Here is a 13,605-nt window from a genome sequence, read left to right on the forward strand (position 1 = left end):
GCAGTTATGCGCATGCGATATCTAACGGTGTCGTAGTAGGCCCTGATTCTAGTGGTTGTGCAATGTTTTGATTTGTAGCAGATTGATAGCACTTATGAAATAGAGAAGTTCTAGTTAAGTTTAAAAATATTCCTAAAAAATCGTGGTAATTTATTATTTATAAATCAGAGGGTAATTCGCCTTGGGATTCAAATACTATTCGATAAGAAATATTGTTTGCCCTTAAATTATAAATGATTTTCAAACCTACTCTATAATCCTGCTAATTTCCAATGAAAACAGAGACAAAGTTACTTACACGCCAACTGGTACACGTTTCATGTAAAATCTTTGTATTTGTAAATCTTTGGTGAACCAAGAGCTAGTGTCGCACTGTTCAATATCTTATGGTACATACATACCTAGTAATATCAGGTGAGACGATGTTAATCCTACTCAGAACAAACGGTGAACAAATCGTGACTGTTTACCGATATACCCAGATATGTTATTCAATAACATAGAGAGCGCCCGAGAATTCATTCTAGCAAGAGCACAACGTGGTCGATGAGTAGAGACATTAATTGTTTGTTTGTTTTTACAAAACGCCGAGAACGTTAGGTGGTTCAGTGCGGGGATGAATAAAGATTATCGTTTCGGCGCCACTTTTAGTAGGTACAATTCTATTCAGTGACGGAAAGGCCTACCAAGAACGCCTAACATAGTGTGTAATATTGAAATAGAACCTTGATGATCATTGTGCTGTTCGAGAATCCAATATGACTAGTAGGAAGTGGTAAGAAAGTGTATTTATTCATTCGTGTTTATGAAAGCTTTGAATGATAACTATTACGCTATTTTTTCTTAACTTCTTTATACCTTTCTTGTGTACTAAGTTGGAAGCCGAACTTTTGATTAGTGGTCCACGAAACCATATCTTCTATCTTTTTATCTATCTTCTATCTTCTCTATATAATAAAAATGAAATGGTCTGTGTTCATATCCGCATAACTCGAAAACGGCTGGATGGATTTTCTTCATTCTTGCAACAAGTATTGGTTATTGTTTCCGACGGGTTTATATGATATTTACTCATGTGAAAATCACGGGAAAAGTTGAGTAAATAGTTAAAATCTAATATTATGATTTGTATGGAAAATTTCGCATGGGCAGTTCACAACGCGTTTTATCGCCTACTATGCAGGACAACTTCTGCCGGGTCAACTAGTTATCTATAACAATCGACTTTGTTTTTATTAATTGGGGTGGTGTCTGTATTTACTTGATACTTGATGGGCTACAGTTCTTCGATCGATCGACCACGTTCTGATTGATGGACGGCACTACTCCGACATTATCGACGTCAGGACATATCGTGGCGCTAACATCGACTCTGACCACTATCTGGTGGTTAAACTGCGCCCAAAACTATCCGTCATCAACAATGTTCGGTACCGACGACCGCCGCGGTACGACCTAGAGCGACTGAAGCAACCTGATGTCGCCACTGCATACGCGCAGCATCTCGAGGCAGCGTTGCCGGAAGAGGGTGAGCTCGATGGGGCCCCTCTTGAGGACTGCTGGAATACAGTCAAAGCAGCCATTAACGACGCAGCGGAGAACAACGTCGGGTATATGGGTCGAAGTCGACGGAACGATTGGTTCGACGAAGAGTGCAGACAGATTCTGGAGGAGAAGGACGCAGCGCGGGCGGTCGCGCTGCAGCAAGGTACCCGGCAGAACGCGGAACGTTATAGACGGAAGCGGAGACAGCAGACCCCCCTTTTTCAGGAGAAGAAACGCCGCCTGAAAGAAGCGGAGTGCGAGGAGATGGAACAGCTGTGCCGTTCTCAAGATACACGCAAGTTCTATCAGAAGCTCAACGCATCCCGCAAAGGCTTCGTGTCGCGAGCCGAAATGTGCCCGTATAAGGATGGGAGCATCTTGACGGACGAACATGTGGTGATCGAAAGGTGGAAGCAGCATTACGAGGAACATCTGAATGGCGCTGAGAGTACAGGCAGTGAAAGTCAAGGCAGCGGAGGAGATGACTACGTCAGTTCAGCGGACGATGGAAGCCAACCAGCCCCCACCTTGAGGGAATTCAACAGCTGAAGACCAATAAAGCAGCTGGTAAAGATGGTATCGGAGCTGAGCTCATCAAGATGGCCCCGGAAAAGCTGGCCACTTGCCTGCACAAACTGATAGTCAGAATCTGGGAAACCGAACAGCTACCGGAGGAGTGGAAGGAAGGGGTTATATGCCCCATCTACAAAAAAGGCGACAAACTGGAGTGTGAGAACTTTCGAGCGATCACCATCCTTAATGCCGCCTACAAAGTGATATCTCAGATCATCTTCCGTCGTCTGTCACCATTAGTGAACGAGTTCGTGGGAAGTTATCAAGCCGGCTTCGTTGACGGCCGCTCGACAACGGACCAGATCTTTACTGTACGGCAAATCCTTCAAAAATGCCGTGAATACCAGGTCCCAACGCACCATCTTTTCGTTGATTTCAAGGCGGCATACGACAGTATAGATCGCGTAGAGCTATGGAAAATTATGGACGAGAATAGCTTCCCTGGGAAGCTTACCAGACTGATCAAAGCAACGGTGTATGGTGTGCAAAACTGTGTGAAGATTTCGGGCGAACACTCCAGTTCGTTCGAATCGCGCCGGGGACTAAGACAAGGTGATGGACTTTCGTGCCTGTTGTTCAACATTGCGCTAGAAGGTGTCATGCGGAGAGCCGGGTGTAACAGCCGGGGTACGATTTTCAACAGATCCAGTCAATTTATTTGCTTCGCGGATGACATGGACATTGTCGGCCGAACATTTGCAAAGGTGGCAGAACTGTACACCCGCCTGAAACGTGAAGCAACAAAAGTTGGACTGGTGGTGAATAAGTCAAAGACAAAGTACATGCTTGTGGGCGGAACCGAGCGCGACAGGGCCCGCCTGGGAAGCAGTGTTACGATAGACGGGGATACCTTCAAGGTGGTCGAGGAATTCGTCTACCTCGGATCCTTGCCAACGGCTGACTACAACGTTAGTCGTGAAATACGAAGGCGCATCATCTGTGAAAGTTGGGCCTACCACGGGCTCCAGAAGAAACTGCGGTCGAAAAAGATTCGCCACCGCATCAAATGTGTCATGTACAAGACGCTTATAAGACCGGTTGTCCTCTACGGACATGAAACATGGACAATGCTCGAGGAGGACTTTCAAGCACTCGGAGTATTCGAGAGACGGGTGCTTAGGACCATCTTTGGCGGTGTGCAAGAAGACGGTGTGTGGCGGCGAAGAATGTATCATGAGCTCGCCCAACTCTACGGCGAACCCAGTATCCAGAAGGTAGCTAAAGCCGGAAGGATACGATGGGCAGGACATGTTGCAAGAATGCCGGACAGCAACCCTGCAAAGATGGTGTTCGCTTCCGATCCGGCAGGTACGAGACGGCGTGGTGCGACCAGGTGCAAAACGACTTGGCGAGCGTGGGGCGTATCCGAGGGTGGAGAGATGCGGCCTCGATTCGTGTATTGTGGCGTCAAATTGTTGATTCAGTGTTATCTGTTTAGATGTAAACTAAATAAATGAAATGAATGCCCTACTCAAATGGTGAAAACATCGGAATCGACTAAAAATCTTTACAAATATCTTTTTGGGTTGGTTTGATGGGTGATTTGATAAATTTTGGGCATGAACGAACACGTCCAGAATATTGAAGAGATGTTTGAATTATTATCACGAGACGAGCCAGCCTCGGGCTGAATGTCTCGATAATAAAGACAAAAAAAAATGTTTGAATTATAGGAAAAACACCCCCGCGCACACTTATTTTTAGCAATAACTCGGACCTGAACAAAAATTTCTATTTGAAAATGTATCAGAGCAAAAATATAGCTATTCCCATTGAGCACAAACGAAACCACGAGGAATTCCGACAATCAGGTGCTGAATGCGAGCCATTTGAAAAAAATCCGTTCGTCCCGGGTCTTAGAGGGTTAAGCCAATAAACTTTATCAACAACCAATTCTGATTTATGTTGACGGAAGATGACACAGTTGGATGCTGAAAATTGATACAGAATTGAAAAATTGAGCTTAACCATATCTTGTTTAAAATAGTAAATAGCAAATCTGTTAAATATTATGATAAAATCTAAGGTCTTCCCAGCTGTTTTCAAGTTTATTCGCTTGACATATACATACCTGAAACGTTTTAAATAGAGATCATCAACCTACAATACAATGAAGAGCTAAAATCAAAATTTCAGAAAGAAACATCTCTCATATAAGGTATTTTCTCTTTCCGGAAGCACATATCTGTGTGTACAGCACAAACATTGATTAATGAAAACAAACATAATCAATATTGTCTGGCCCGCCAGGAGATGTTAATTCTAGAGATTGGCCCGTGGCTTGTAAAAGTTGAGCAGGCCTGGTTTAGATCGTCTTAAAGCAATAGAAAGATCCTCGCAGTTTCAAATAATATACTGCCCACAATCGCATAATTGTTCCACATGAATAGGAAATCCAGGAGAGATGGGACTGATATGTGATCATAAGCAGTATACTGAAGAATCTCCAACAAAATCTAGAAGAATCGACATTAAATGAGTATGTGCTATTACTGCCCATGATCGCATATTTGTAACAATCGACAAAAGTAGGCATGGGAGAAATGGAACGATGAAGTTTGTGATATGCATTAGTATGGAAATCTAACTCATTTTCAAAAAAATTCTAGAAAATTGCACAAACACTTTTTGCAGTTAAAATCATCGGCAGCTATATCTGCATCACTTAATATTTGAGTGCACATCAATTGTACTGATTTTTGTTCAAGGAACATGGCACATCGGTGAAATAATTTTCCAGTGTTACAATTATGCGGTCACTATGCTCGATGTTACAAAACAACTTGGTAGTTTTTTCAAGATTTTTAGAACAAACTTTCAGATTTCACCAACTTAGATGAAAGATCTAACAATTTGAGGACAATTCATGAGCCTAAGTCAAAATCGCAAAAAATGCAATTGTTACAAATATGCGATCATGGGCAGTATAGACGTCTGTACTGCTTGTTATGATCGCACATTTAAAATATTTAAGCTATTTGGTTTTCACTAACTTTTCAATTCAAGAGCAAAGGTGGAAATGTTATTAATACCTATATAATTATAATCAGCGTGGGCTACTTTGGACATTTTGAAACAGAAACACGACGTAAAAGACTCTCAATATTATGCAGTGATATGAACACGAATGGAGAGAGACCTTTGATAACTTAATATTATTCTTTTTATGACTCTACATTCCAAACTAGACCTGCTTGTCAACTTGGTGTACATTTGCATTTCCACAGTTATTAATTGAAAGCAATGGATGGAGTTTGCAGCGGGTTACATTTAGGTACAATGAGGGGCCCACAACCGGGAATTTTAGACACTTTTTTGTTCAGCAAATTTACACGTTTAAATTATATAGAATGCTTGTATAATAGGTTCAATGTATCTGAGGGCAAGAAAACTAAACCTGTTTTGAACGACTTACGGCCGATGGCGGTAGCTTTAAAACATCAATCATGCTCATGCTCATGCCGATGGTGGTAACTTTGAAACGCATCGCATCGATTTCAACCGCGAATTTAGAGCACGTCCTAAGGAAACGATTAAAGAGGGTAGCAGGGCCATTTGGAATGCGGAAGGTTATTAGGGTTGTCCGATTTCCACCCACATATTCTCTATCCTTAGCAGACAATCATAAACGGGGGGATTGTTATGCATAAGTAGAGAAGAATAGAACTTTGTGTAGAATAATCCGATTTTAAAAATCCGTACCATCAGAAGCGGACACTCTTGACACCACAGATTGGTCATTGGCCACCGGAGATGCTCCGGGTTTTCCGAGGGTATGTTCATAATGCATTTTTTCCACTGCTTGTAATTTTATGTGACGTTTACTTTCACCATGTTTTAACAGGTAGGTGTCAAGCTGTTTGTTGCTTTCAGGCAAGCGAATGCCGACGGCACTATCACAATAACGCTGTAGTTTATGAAAAATAAACACTGCAGTGAGTGAGAATGTTATGAAACGCATAAAGTTTTGATAATGCCAGAAACAACTGTTTCTGCTCAGCACAGAGTTTCTTCTAGCAACATAATTATTTATCAGCATTTAATACAACAATACAAAATACAACGGATTCGGTGTATTTTTGTTCGATGCAATCTTTAATTTAGTATGTGCCTTCGACACCACTCTCTCTTGTAAAAACGGTAAACAATACAAATTTTCACAAATACCACGACAATTTATGATAGTAAATATGAGCATTTTGACATTGGAGAATAAATGTATGCGGGTACTGTCATACTTGCTAAACTCCATATGAAAAAAATCTCCCCTCTGTGTTTTATGGTTTCTCCATAAACTAGAACAAATATGCCGACCAATGGTGGCTGTAGATCGAGAATCCATCAAAACTACGCATAGATATGGCCATTTCCGTAAAAACGGTTTCGGGAACATGATGAAATGATTATAGATCGGAATAGTGCAAACATGGGTATCTAACTCCATAGCTTTTTGAGACGATGATTGCAGAAACATTTCCAGAATGATAGTGTCCACTGCCACCCTTATAGAAGGTTCCAGGGGCCTTCAAAGTGAATCCGGTTATGGAGCCATCTGGCGTCAAAATTCATGTTTTCCCAAAACAATGAATACAGAATCTCTATAAAAGATATATTTTGAGTACTGTAGGACTCACTGGCCAATTTGTATCAGGTTCTGCGAAAGTGATATTTGATCAGCGTGTATGGCCAACCCCGTACCGTTTTCACGGAAATGGTCATATCTCTGCGTATACTAATAAAACGCGACGCGAGACAAGACATAACACTTATCGTTTTTACACTGTTTTTACACTGTCCTGATGATGGGCAACATCGCGCCCGAAACCGGTGGACTTAAAAGGTAATTTTTTAAAATTCTTAGTTGACGAGTGTGAAAACGATAAGTGTTATGTCTTGTCTCGCGTCGCGTTTTATTAGTGTCGTGTTGTTTTTACGTTAGCATAAACCATAAAAACCAAAAGTCTCTGCGTATACCTGACGGATTTTCGATCTGCAGTCAGCATTGATCAGCATATTAGTTTTCGTTTTTGGGTAAAGCATAAAATATTATAAAAGTAAACGTCCCTTAAATCTACAAGCAGTAGAAAAAATGCATTTTCAAAATACCCTCGGAAAGCCCGAAACAACTCCAATGGCCAATGCCCAATCGGAGGTTTACATGTATACTAGAAGGGTTTCCGCGTCCGATGGTCCCAGTTCTATTAAAATCGGATTATTCTATGCAGACTTATGTTGATTTGAGCTTCGACAAAATTTTGCCTATCTCAACTTTTTTGTCTAACCCCTGTACTTATGCATCACAATCACCTCGTCTATGATCGTCTGCTAAGGATATAGAATATGTGTCCCAATATTTGTGGAAATTTGTGGAAAGCCTTCCGCATTCCAACTGGCCCTCCCACCCTCTATAATAGTTTCTTTAGGACGAAGAATACGTGTTCTAAATTCTGTTGAAATCGATCCGATTCCGAGCAGGAGAAATTGGCTCAATGATACCTAATTCTGTTATTGATACCATACTCTGTTATATACTAGCCCTGCATAAGAGGTAAAATACCAAAGGAATAATACCAAAAACTTATATACATAATACTTTAGTCGTAACATACTCTGTTATTAAATTGAATTTCAATACCAAATGCATATCCAACTATTATTCGTTTGGTATTGAAATACCTAAGCATGTTATGCCTCAAGTATTCTGCATATAAGTTTTTGGTATTATTTTTTGGCATTTTAACTCTTAGGCAAGGCTAGTTCATACCAATTTCTGTTATCGAGGTCGTTGCTCCTGCTCGGGATGCGTTTCAAAGTTACCGCCATCGCACTATGGGGATTTAGGCGGACTTTAATCGGGAAATCCATTTTCACCAATATCAGACCGCATTGTGCTCTTGTACTGTGCGGTTGATTTTTCTCTTTGCGGAAGGAATACTACCCGAAGCTATTTCAATTTCAACAGTGCTTTTCAGCGCTATATTTTTACCCATTGATCCCGTTACGATATTTGCAAGGACCCGTGCCTTCGTTTTACGTTGAACCCGTTTGCGGAAGTAAAATTCCGACAAGCGGTGGTAATCCTGCAGCGACAGCGTTCTGGAAAAAAACTCTCCGAAGGTCACGTCTTCACGCTCAGCAATGAGTATTAACAAAAACAAGTAGAAGAGGGAATCTCTGAATTCTCCACTTCCTTCTAAGAAACAAGGTTTCAAGACCGTCCTGCCCAAGCGCGGAAAAAATAGAAGGAAGCTGGAGACTTCAGATATTCCTTCTAACTCTAACGTTGACATTATTTCTTCTCCTATCGAACTGAGCAATCAGTTCGATTTGATTAATGACGAATTTGAGAAAATCGAATCTACCTCTAGCCCAGGTGATTCGATTCATGCGAAGAAACAACGGATTCTGTCAATTGTGGTATCTGTTGCCGAGTTTTCTGGCTTTAGGAATGAAATCTTGAGTAACCTTCAGGGGATCAAGGTTTCATTTCAGATTGTCAGGAAGAGTGACTGCCGCGTTTTGCCGGGATCCTTTGACGATCGCAAACGTCTTCTTCAGTATTTAACTGAGAAGCGCCATAAATTCTTCACATACGACGACAAAACTGAGCGATTATTCAAAGTCGTTTTGAAAGGTCTCCCCCGTGATGATAAATCACTGGATGAGATTAAAATTGAAATTTCTCAATTACTTTGGATGAAAAAGAAATCTCGCTCTGATACTTTCTAGAGGGGTATTTCTCAAGAATTTTATTTAATTCACTTTAACAAAAATGAACTAAATAATATGAAAAGTTTGGAAAAGGCCTGTATTATGTCCCATGTCCGTGTTACATGGGAACATTTCCGCAGGCCTGGGGAAAATTTCCAAAACCCCACTCAGTGCCGTAAGTGCCAAAAGTGGGGTCATGGAACTAAACATTGCCACATGGATGCTAAATGCATGATTTGTGGTGGAACCTCTCACGCCAAGGACGCCTGTCCTGTGAGAGAGGATTCCAATAAATTTAAATGTGCCAATTCACCGACGATGAATGATTTTCATACCCATTCTTCAACGGGAAATAACATTCGTTTTGACGACTCAGGTAGCATGTCTGCTTCCGACTTTTATTTTCTAAATGAACAATTGCATCACATGATTCAAACCAAATACCAAAACTGAAGCTGTTCAGGTTGGTATCAAATTTACTCAAAAAAAATGTTGTTGGAGTTCGTTTTAATGGATTCAAATAATTCTTTGAAATGCCTGCTCTTTAAAGGGTAAGGAAGATGAATCATTCCACTTCCTATCATTTCATAATGTGCACATTGCCATTATAACTGAAACATATTTAAAACCTGGTCTTTTCATCAAAAAATTATCCAAATTATTTTATTTACCGAAATGTTCGTCTTGACAGCGCCTGTGGTGAGGTCGCCATTATCATTAATAGACGTATCAAACATAAATTATAATCTTCGTTTGAAACCAAAGTTTTCGAAACCTTGGGAGTTTCTGTTGAAACAAATTTTGGACAATTCTCTTTTATTGCTGCATACTTGCCTTTCCAATGCAATGGACAGCAAAGGAATTTGTTGAGAGCTGATCTTCAAATTCTAACTCGCAACAAATCCATTTTTTTCATAATTGGTCACTAAAATGCCAAACACCGTTCATGGAATAATGCTCAAAGTAATTCCAATGGTAAAATTTTATTTGAAGATTGATCTGCAGGATATTATACTATTCAATATCCCAATGGACCAACTTGTTTTTCTTCCAGTCGAAATCCTTCTACAATTGATTTAGTTTCAACGGATTCAAGTCAGCTGTGTGGCCAATTGGTAACTCATGCTGACTTTGACTCTGATCACCTTCACCTTTTGACAATCTCACAAGAAGCCATTAGCAATCCAATCAGCTCTACTTTTAATTATCATAGAGCTGATTGGGATTTATATAAAACGTATATCGATAGGAATTTTGATCCTGATTGGATCCCAGTTCGAAACCCTTTTGGAAATTAACGAAGCGCTTAAAGAGGGAAATAATTTTTTTTAACAAATGGCGAAAAGGCTCAAAAACTTGCTCAGCAGTTCGAGAGTGCCCATAATTTTAGTCTAGGTCTCACTAGTCCAATTGAGGATCAGGTTACACGGAGCTTCGAAGACATTCTCAATCAAGAGAAAAACAGAATGAAGAGAATGAGAATGTTTTTGACCCTTCGTTGGAAACTAATTTGGATGAAGTGAGATGTATTACTAGGAAATTTAAAAATATGAAAGCCCCGGGTTATGATGGTATTTTCTACATACTTATCAAAAAACTGCCTGAGAGCTCTTTATCCTTTTTGGTTAATTTATTTAACAAATGTTTTCAATTGGCCTACTTTTCAGATAAATGGGAAAACGCCAAAGTTGTTCCAATTTTGAAGCCGGACAAAGATCCAGCTGAGGCTTCTAGTTATCGCCCTATTTTTGGTAATAAGCAATTTGGTTTTCGCCATGGGCATTCAACCACCCATCAGTTATTAAAAGTTCCGAATTTAATTCGGTTCAACAAATCTGAAGGATATTTGACTGGAGTTGCTCTTCTTGATATAAAGAAAGAATTTGACAGTGTTTGGCATGAAGGTAAAATTGATGAATTTTAATTTTCCTCTGTACATCATTAAACTGATCCAAAATTATTTATCAGATCGCTCACTTTGTTTGCGGATGACAGAGAGGCCAAGCCAAAGGGAGAAGCCTTCGTGTCATTTGTAGTAGATTTCAAAAAAGTTTGGATATTTTCTCCACTTACTTGCAAAAATGGAAAATTTCTCCGAATGCTTCCAAAACTCAGCTTATAATTTTCCCACATAAGCCAAGAGCTTATTATTTGAAACCTTCTAGCAGACATATTGTCACTATGAATGGGGTTCTAATTAATTGGTATAGCGAAGCTAAATAATCAGCAATTCTGCTATATCAAAAAATATCTTTTAAAAGTCACATTGAAGGCATTCAAGCGAAATGTAACAAATATATTGAGTGTCTATATCCACTTATAAACAGAAAATCAAAACTTTGTCTTAAGAACAAACTTTTGATTTACAAACAAATTTTTAGACCAGCCATGTTGTATGCTGTGCCAATATGGACTAGTTGCTGCAATACCAGAAAGAAGGCACTCCAGAGGATTCAAAATAAAATTTTGAAACTGATTCTGAAGATGCCTCCGTGGTATAGTACCAATGAACTTCATAGAATTTCTAATATTGAGACATTGCAACAAATGTCCAACAAAATAATTTCCAATTTTAGACAAAAATCGTTGCAATCTTCTATTGCAACGATTAGCTCCTTGTACCCTTAGTATAAATTACGTTAAGTTTAGTTTAAGTTGAAAACATTGTAATTCCTACATGGTTCAATTAAACCAGAGGAAAAATCCTAACTGCCAGAGACAATTGAAATGTATTAATAATAACTAAAAAATGTAACATAGCAAATAAGGATGATAGTGTTAAGAAAACACGGAACACCTAGTCTAAGAGATGAATGCATGTATTAGATAATTATCAAATAAAAGTAGAAAAAGGCGTCGGAGTCTTGCAGCGTCAAGTTTTTTTTTTGTGAATTAATAGAAAAAAAGCAAAGCTGTCTGATTTTCCAGACTATTTTTATTAAATTGTATGTGATTTTTTTTGCATTTTCCGACCTGAGGGTTCGTCACTTGAAATTTCCATTTTTAATAATTACGCTGAAGTTATTTCCATATTTCATATTATTGGGGTGTAATATACCAAGTGGTTTTGATAGGTTGATATGTTCCCACAAATGATTTTCAGGGTAAAATGGGCCTCCAAGAGAGCAGGGTAGGTAGGGATCTTGAACACGTTTATCATCTTATAAACGTTCGAGCAGATGGAGACGCATGGTGCAGCATTTTTTCATTACTAGATTTTTCGCGGATGAGCAAGGAATCAATTCGTTCCTTCAGAGCTTCTCCATTTACAACTATGACACTGAAGCGAATTTGTTTTTTTTTTTTCATATTACAGATTCGTAAGTCGATACTCACGCCACTATGAGAAAACCACAGGATGTCACATCACCGGATACTTACCAAACTGCATCTCATTGCCATATTCTTGAGTGTCATTACGAAATATGAGCCAGCAGAAAAAAAATCATCCCTTCAATTACTCACACAACAGTGCCGATATGACACCGAAGTTCTCTGTCCTGGATGCTTCTCCGCATCCATCAATTGTGATTTTTTCGAGAACTTCTTAACCCTTGATGGGAATGAATTGTTGGAAGGCATAATGCACTGCATTAATCAACATGGTGTCCGTTACGGCACCCTAAATGACAATAAGCAACGAGTTGTCATCAGGAATCTCAACAAGGACGGTGCTGTGCGAGCGTTGAGCGACGAAATATGCGATGAAATTGGCACCAGTGGGACAGAAGAGTGCCGATTGAAAAACGAGGAACCATATCTTCGAGCTCTTCGGCGACGCGTGCTGGATGAAAATCTTGTAGAAGGTGCCGTAATCTGTCCCTCTGATGAAGAAGTTTTAAGAAGGTTGTTGCTTGAGATTGATGGACATGAGTTGAGCAAAATGCTTCTTCTAAAAGTGAATGTTCAACCACTGCTTTTAAAGGTAATCTTTGGCTACTGAATAATATGAACTGATTTTAGAATAATGGGTGTTGAATTCTAATAGATGTTACATGAACGGGGTTTTCCAGTCCCAAAGCTTGTATTCCAAGGTGGATTTACTGTTGTGGAAACCTATGAAGGGCAATCACTGGTCAACTTTTACGATAACTCGTTGAATGTGAGACTAATGATAGCAAATGAATTGATTAAGGCTAGTTTAAAATTCACCAACGGATACAATGGCTTTAGGTAAACAATGCGTTAAAAAAAGTACAAATATAATTACATTTTTTTCTCTTCAGATTCTATCTAACAGACATGAGTTTAGACAACATCGTTGTACGAATTCTTTCCTCCAAAGAAGTGAAACTTTCTTTTGTAGATCTAAATAATGTGATAATACTCGATAGTCATAATAGAAGACTGAATCCACACGCACATACGCATTCTCGAATAGATTGCGATGGTTGTTTTGCCTATGTACAGAACGATATTTGTTCCTACGAAAAAAGTGATATAAATTTGTATGCCGTTTGTCAGGTAGGTCACTGCAATGTGTAAAACAACTCAATGGTTTTAAACATACTCTTTTCGCAGTTACTCCTGGAGGATCTCAACGGAGATAGCAGTAGAGGATTTCTTCATAACCTAGATGATAATCCCAATTTGGTTACAATTCAATCTCTTTTGCAAAATTGTGTTTACTGTAGCCCTCCCCACTGTGAAAACCGTCAGGCAATTCTTCAACGAATTCAGACAATAATACGTGATGTTGTGTATAATGTATGATATGTATCAAAATAAAAAAAATGTGTCATATGAATTTAATCATCATTATTCCTTGCACTGACC

The 13,605-nt window shown here is 39.3% G+C and overlaps 1 protein-coding gene across 2 annotated transcripts; it reads left to right on the top strand.

The window, feature by feature from the left end:
* The first annotated feature begins 62 nt into the window (after window positions 1-62).
* LOC134224916 (uncharacterized) lies at window positions 63-13,576 on the top strand. 2 transcript variants are annotated; one of them, XM_062704570.1, is made up of 5 exons: window positions 63-145; window positions 12,146-12,754; window positions 12,818-13,002; window positions 13,056-13,293; window positions 13,351-13,576. In XM_062704570.1, the coding sequence occupies exons 2-5, from the start codon at window positions 12,188-12,190 to the stop codon at window positions 13,540-13,542; spliced, it is 1,182 nt and encodes a 393-aa protein (XP_062560554.1). In that variant the 5' UTR covers window positions 63-145; window positions 12,146-12,187; the 3' UTR covers window positions 13,543-13,576. The 2 variants fall into 2 exon arrangements, with proteins under 2 accessions (XP_062560554.1, XP_062560553.1); XM_062704569.1 differs by lacking the exon at window positions 63-145 and adding an exon at window positions 317-775.
* Window positions 13,577-13,605: the final 29 nt, after the last annotated feature.

Source organism: Armigeres subalbatus, chromosome 3 (assembly GCF_024139115.2).
Source record: "Armigeres subalbatus isolate Guangzhou_Male chromosome 3, GZ_Asu_2, whole genome shotgun sequence".
Classification (NCBI taxonomy): domain Eukaryota; kingdom Metazoa; phylum Arthropoda; class Insecta; order Diptera; family Culicidae; genus Armigeres; species Armigeres subalbatus.

Coding starts and splice junctions, on each gene's coding strand:
- LOC134224916 (XM_062704570.1), top strand. CDS start 12,188: ATGTCACATCACCGGATACTTACCAAACTGCATCTCATTGCCATATTC. Junction 12,755..12,817: donor TTCAACCACTGCTTTTAAAG/GTAATCTTTGGC, acceptor GAATTCTAATAG/ATGTTACATGAACGGGGTTT. Junction 13,003..13,055: donor AACGGATACAATGGCTTTAG/GTAAACAATGCG, acceptor TTTTCTCTTCAG/ATTCTATCTAACAGACATGA.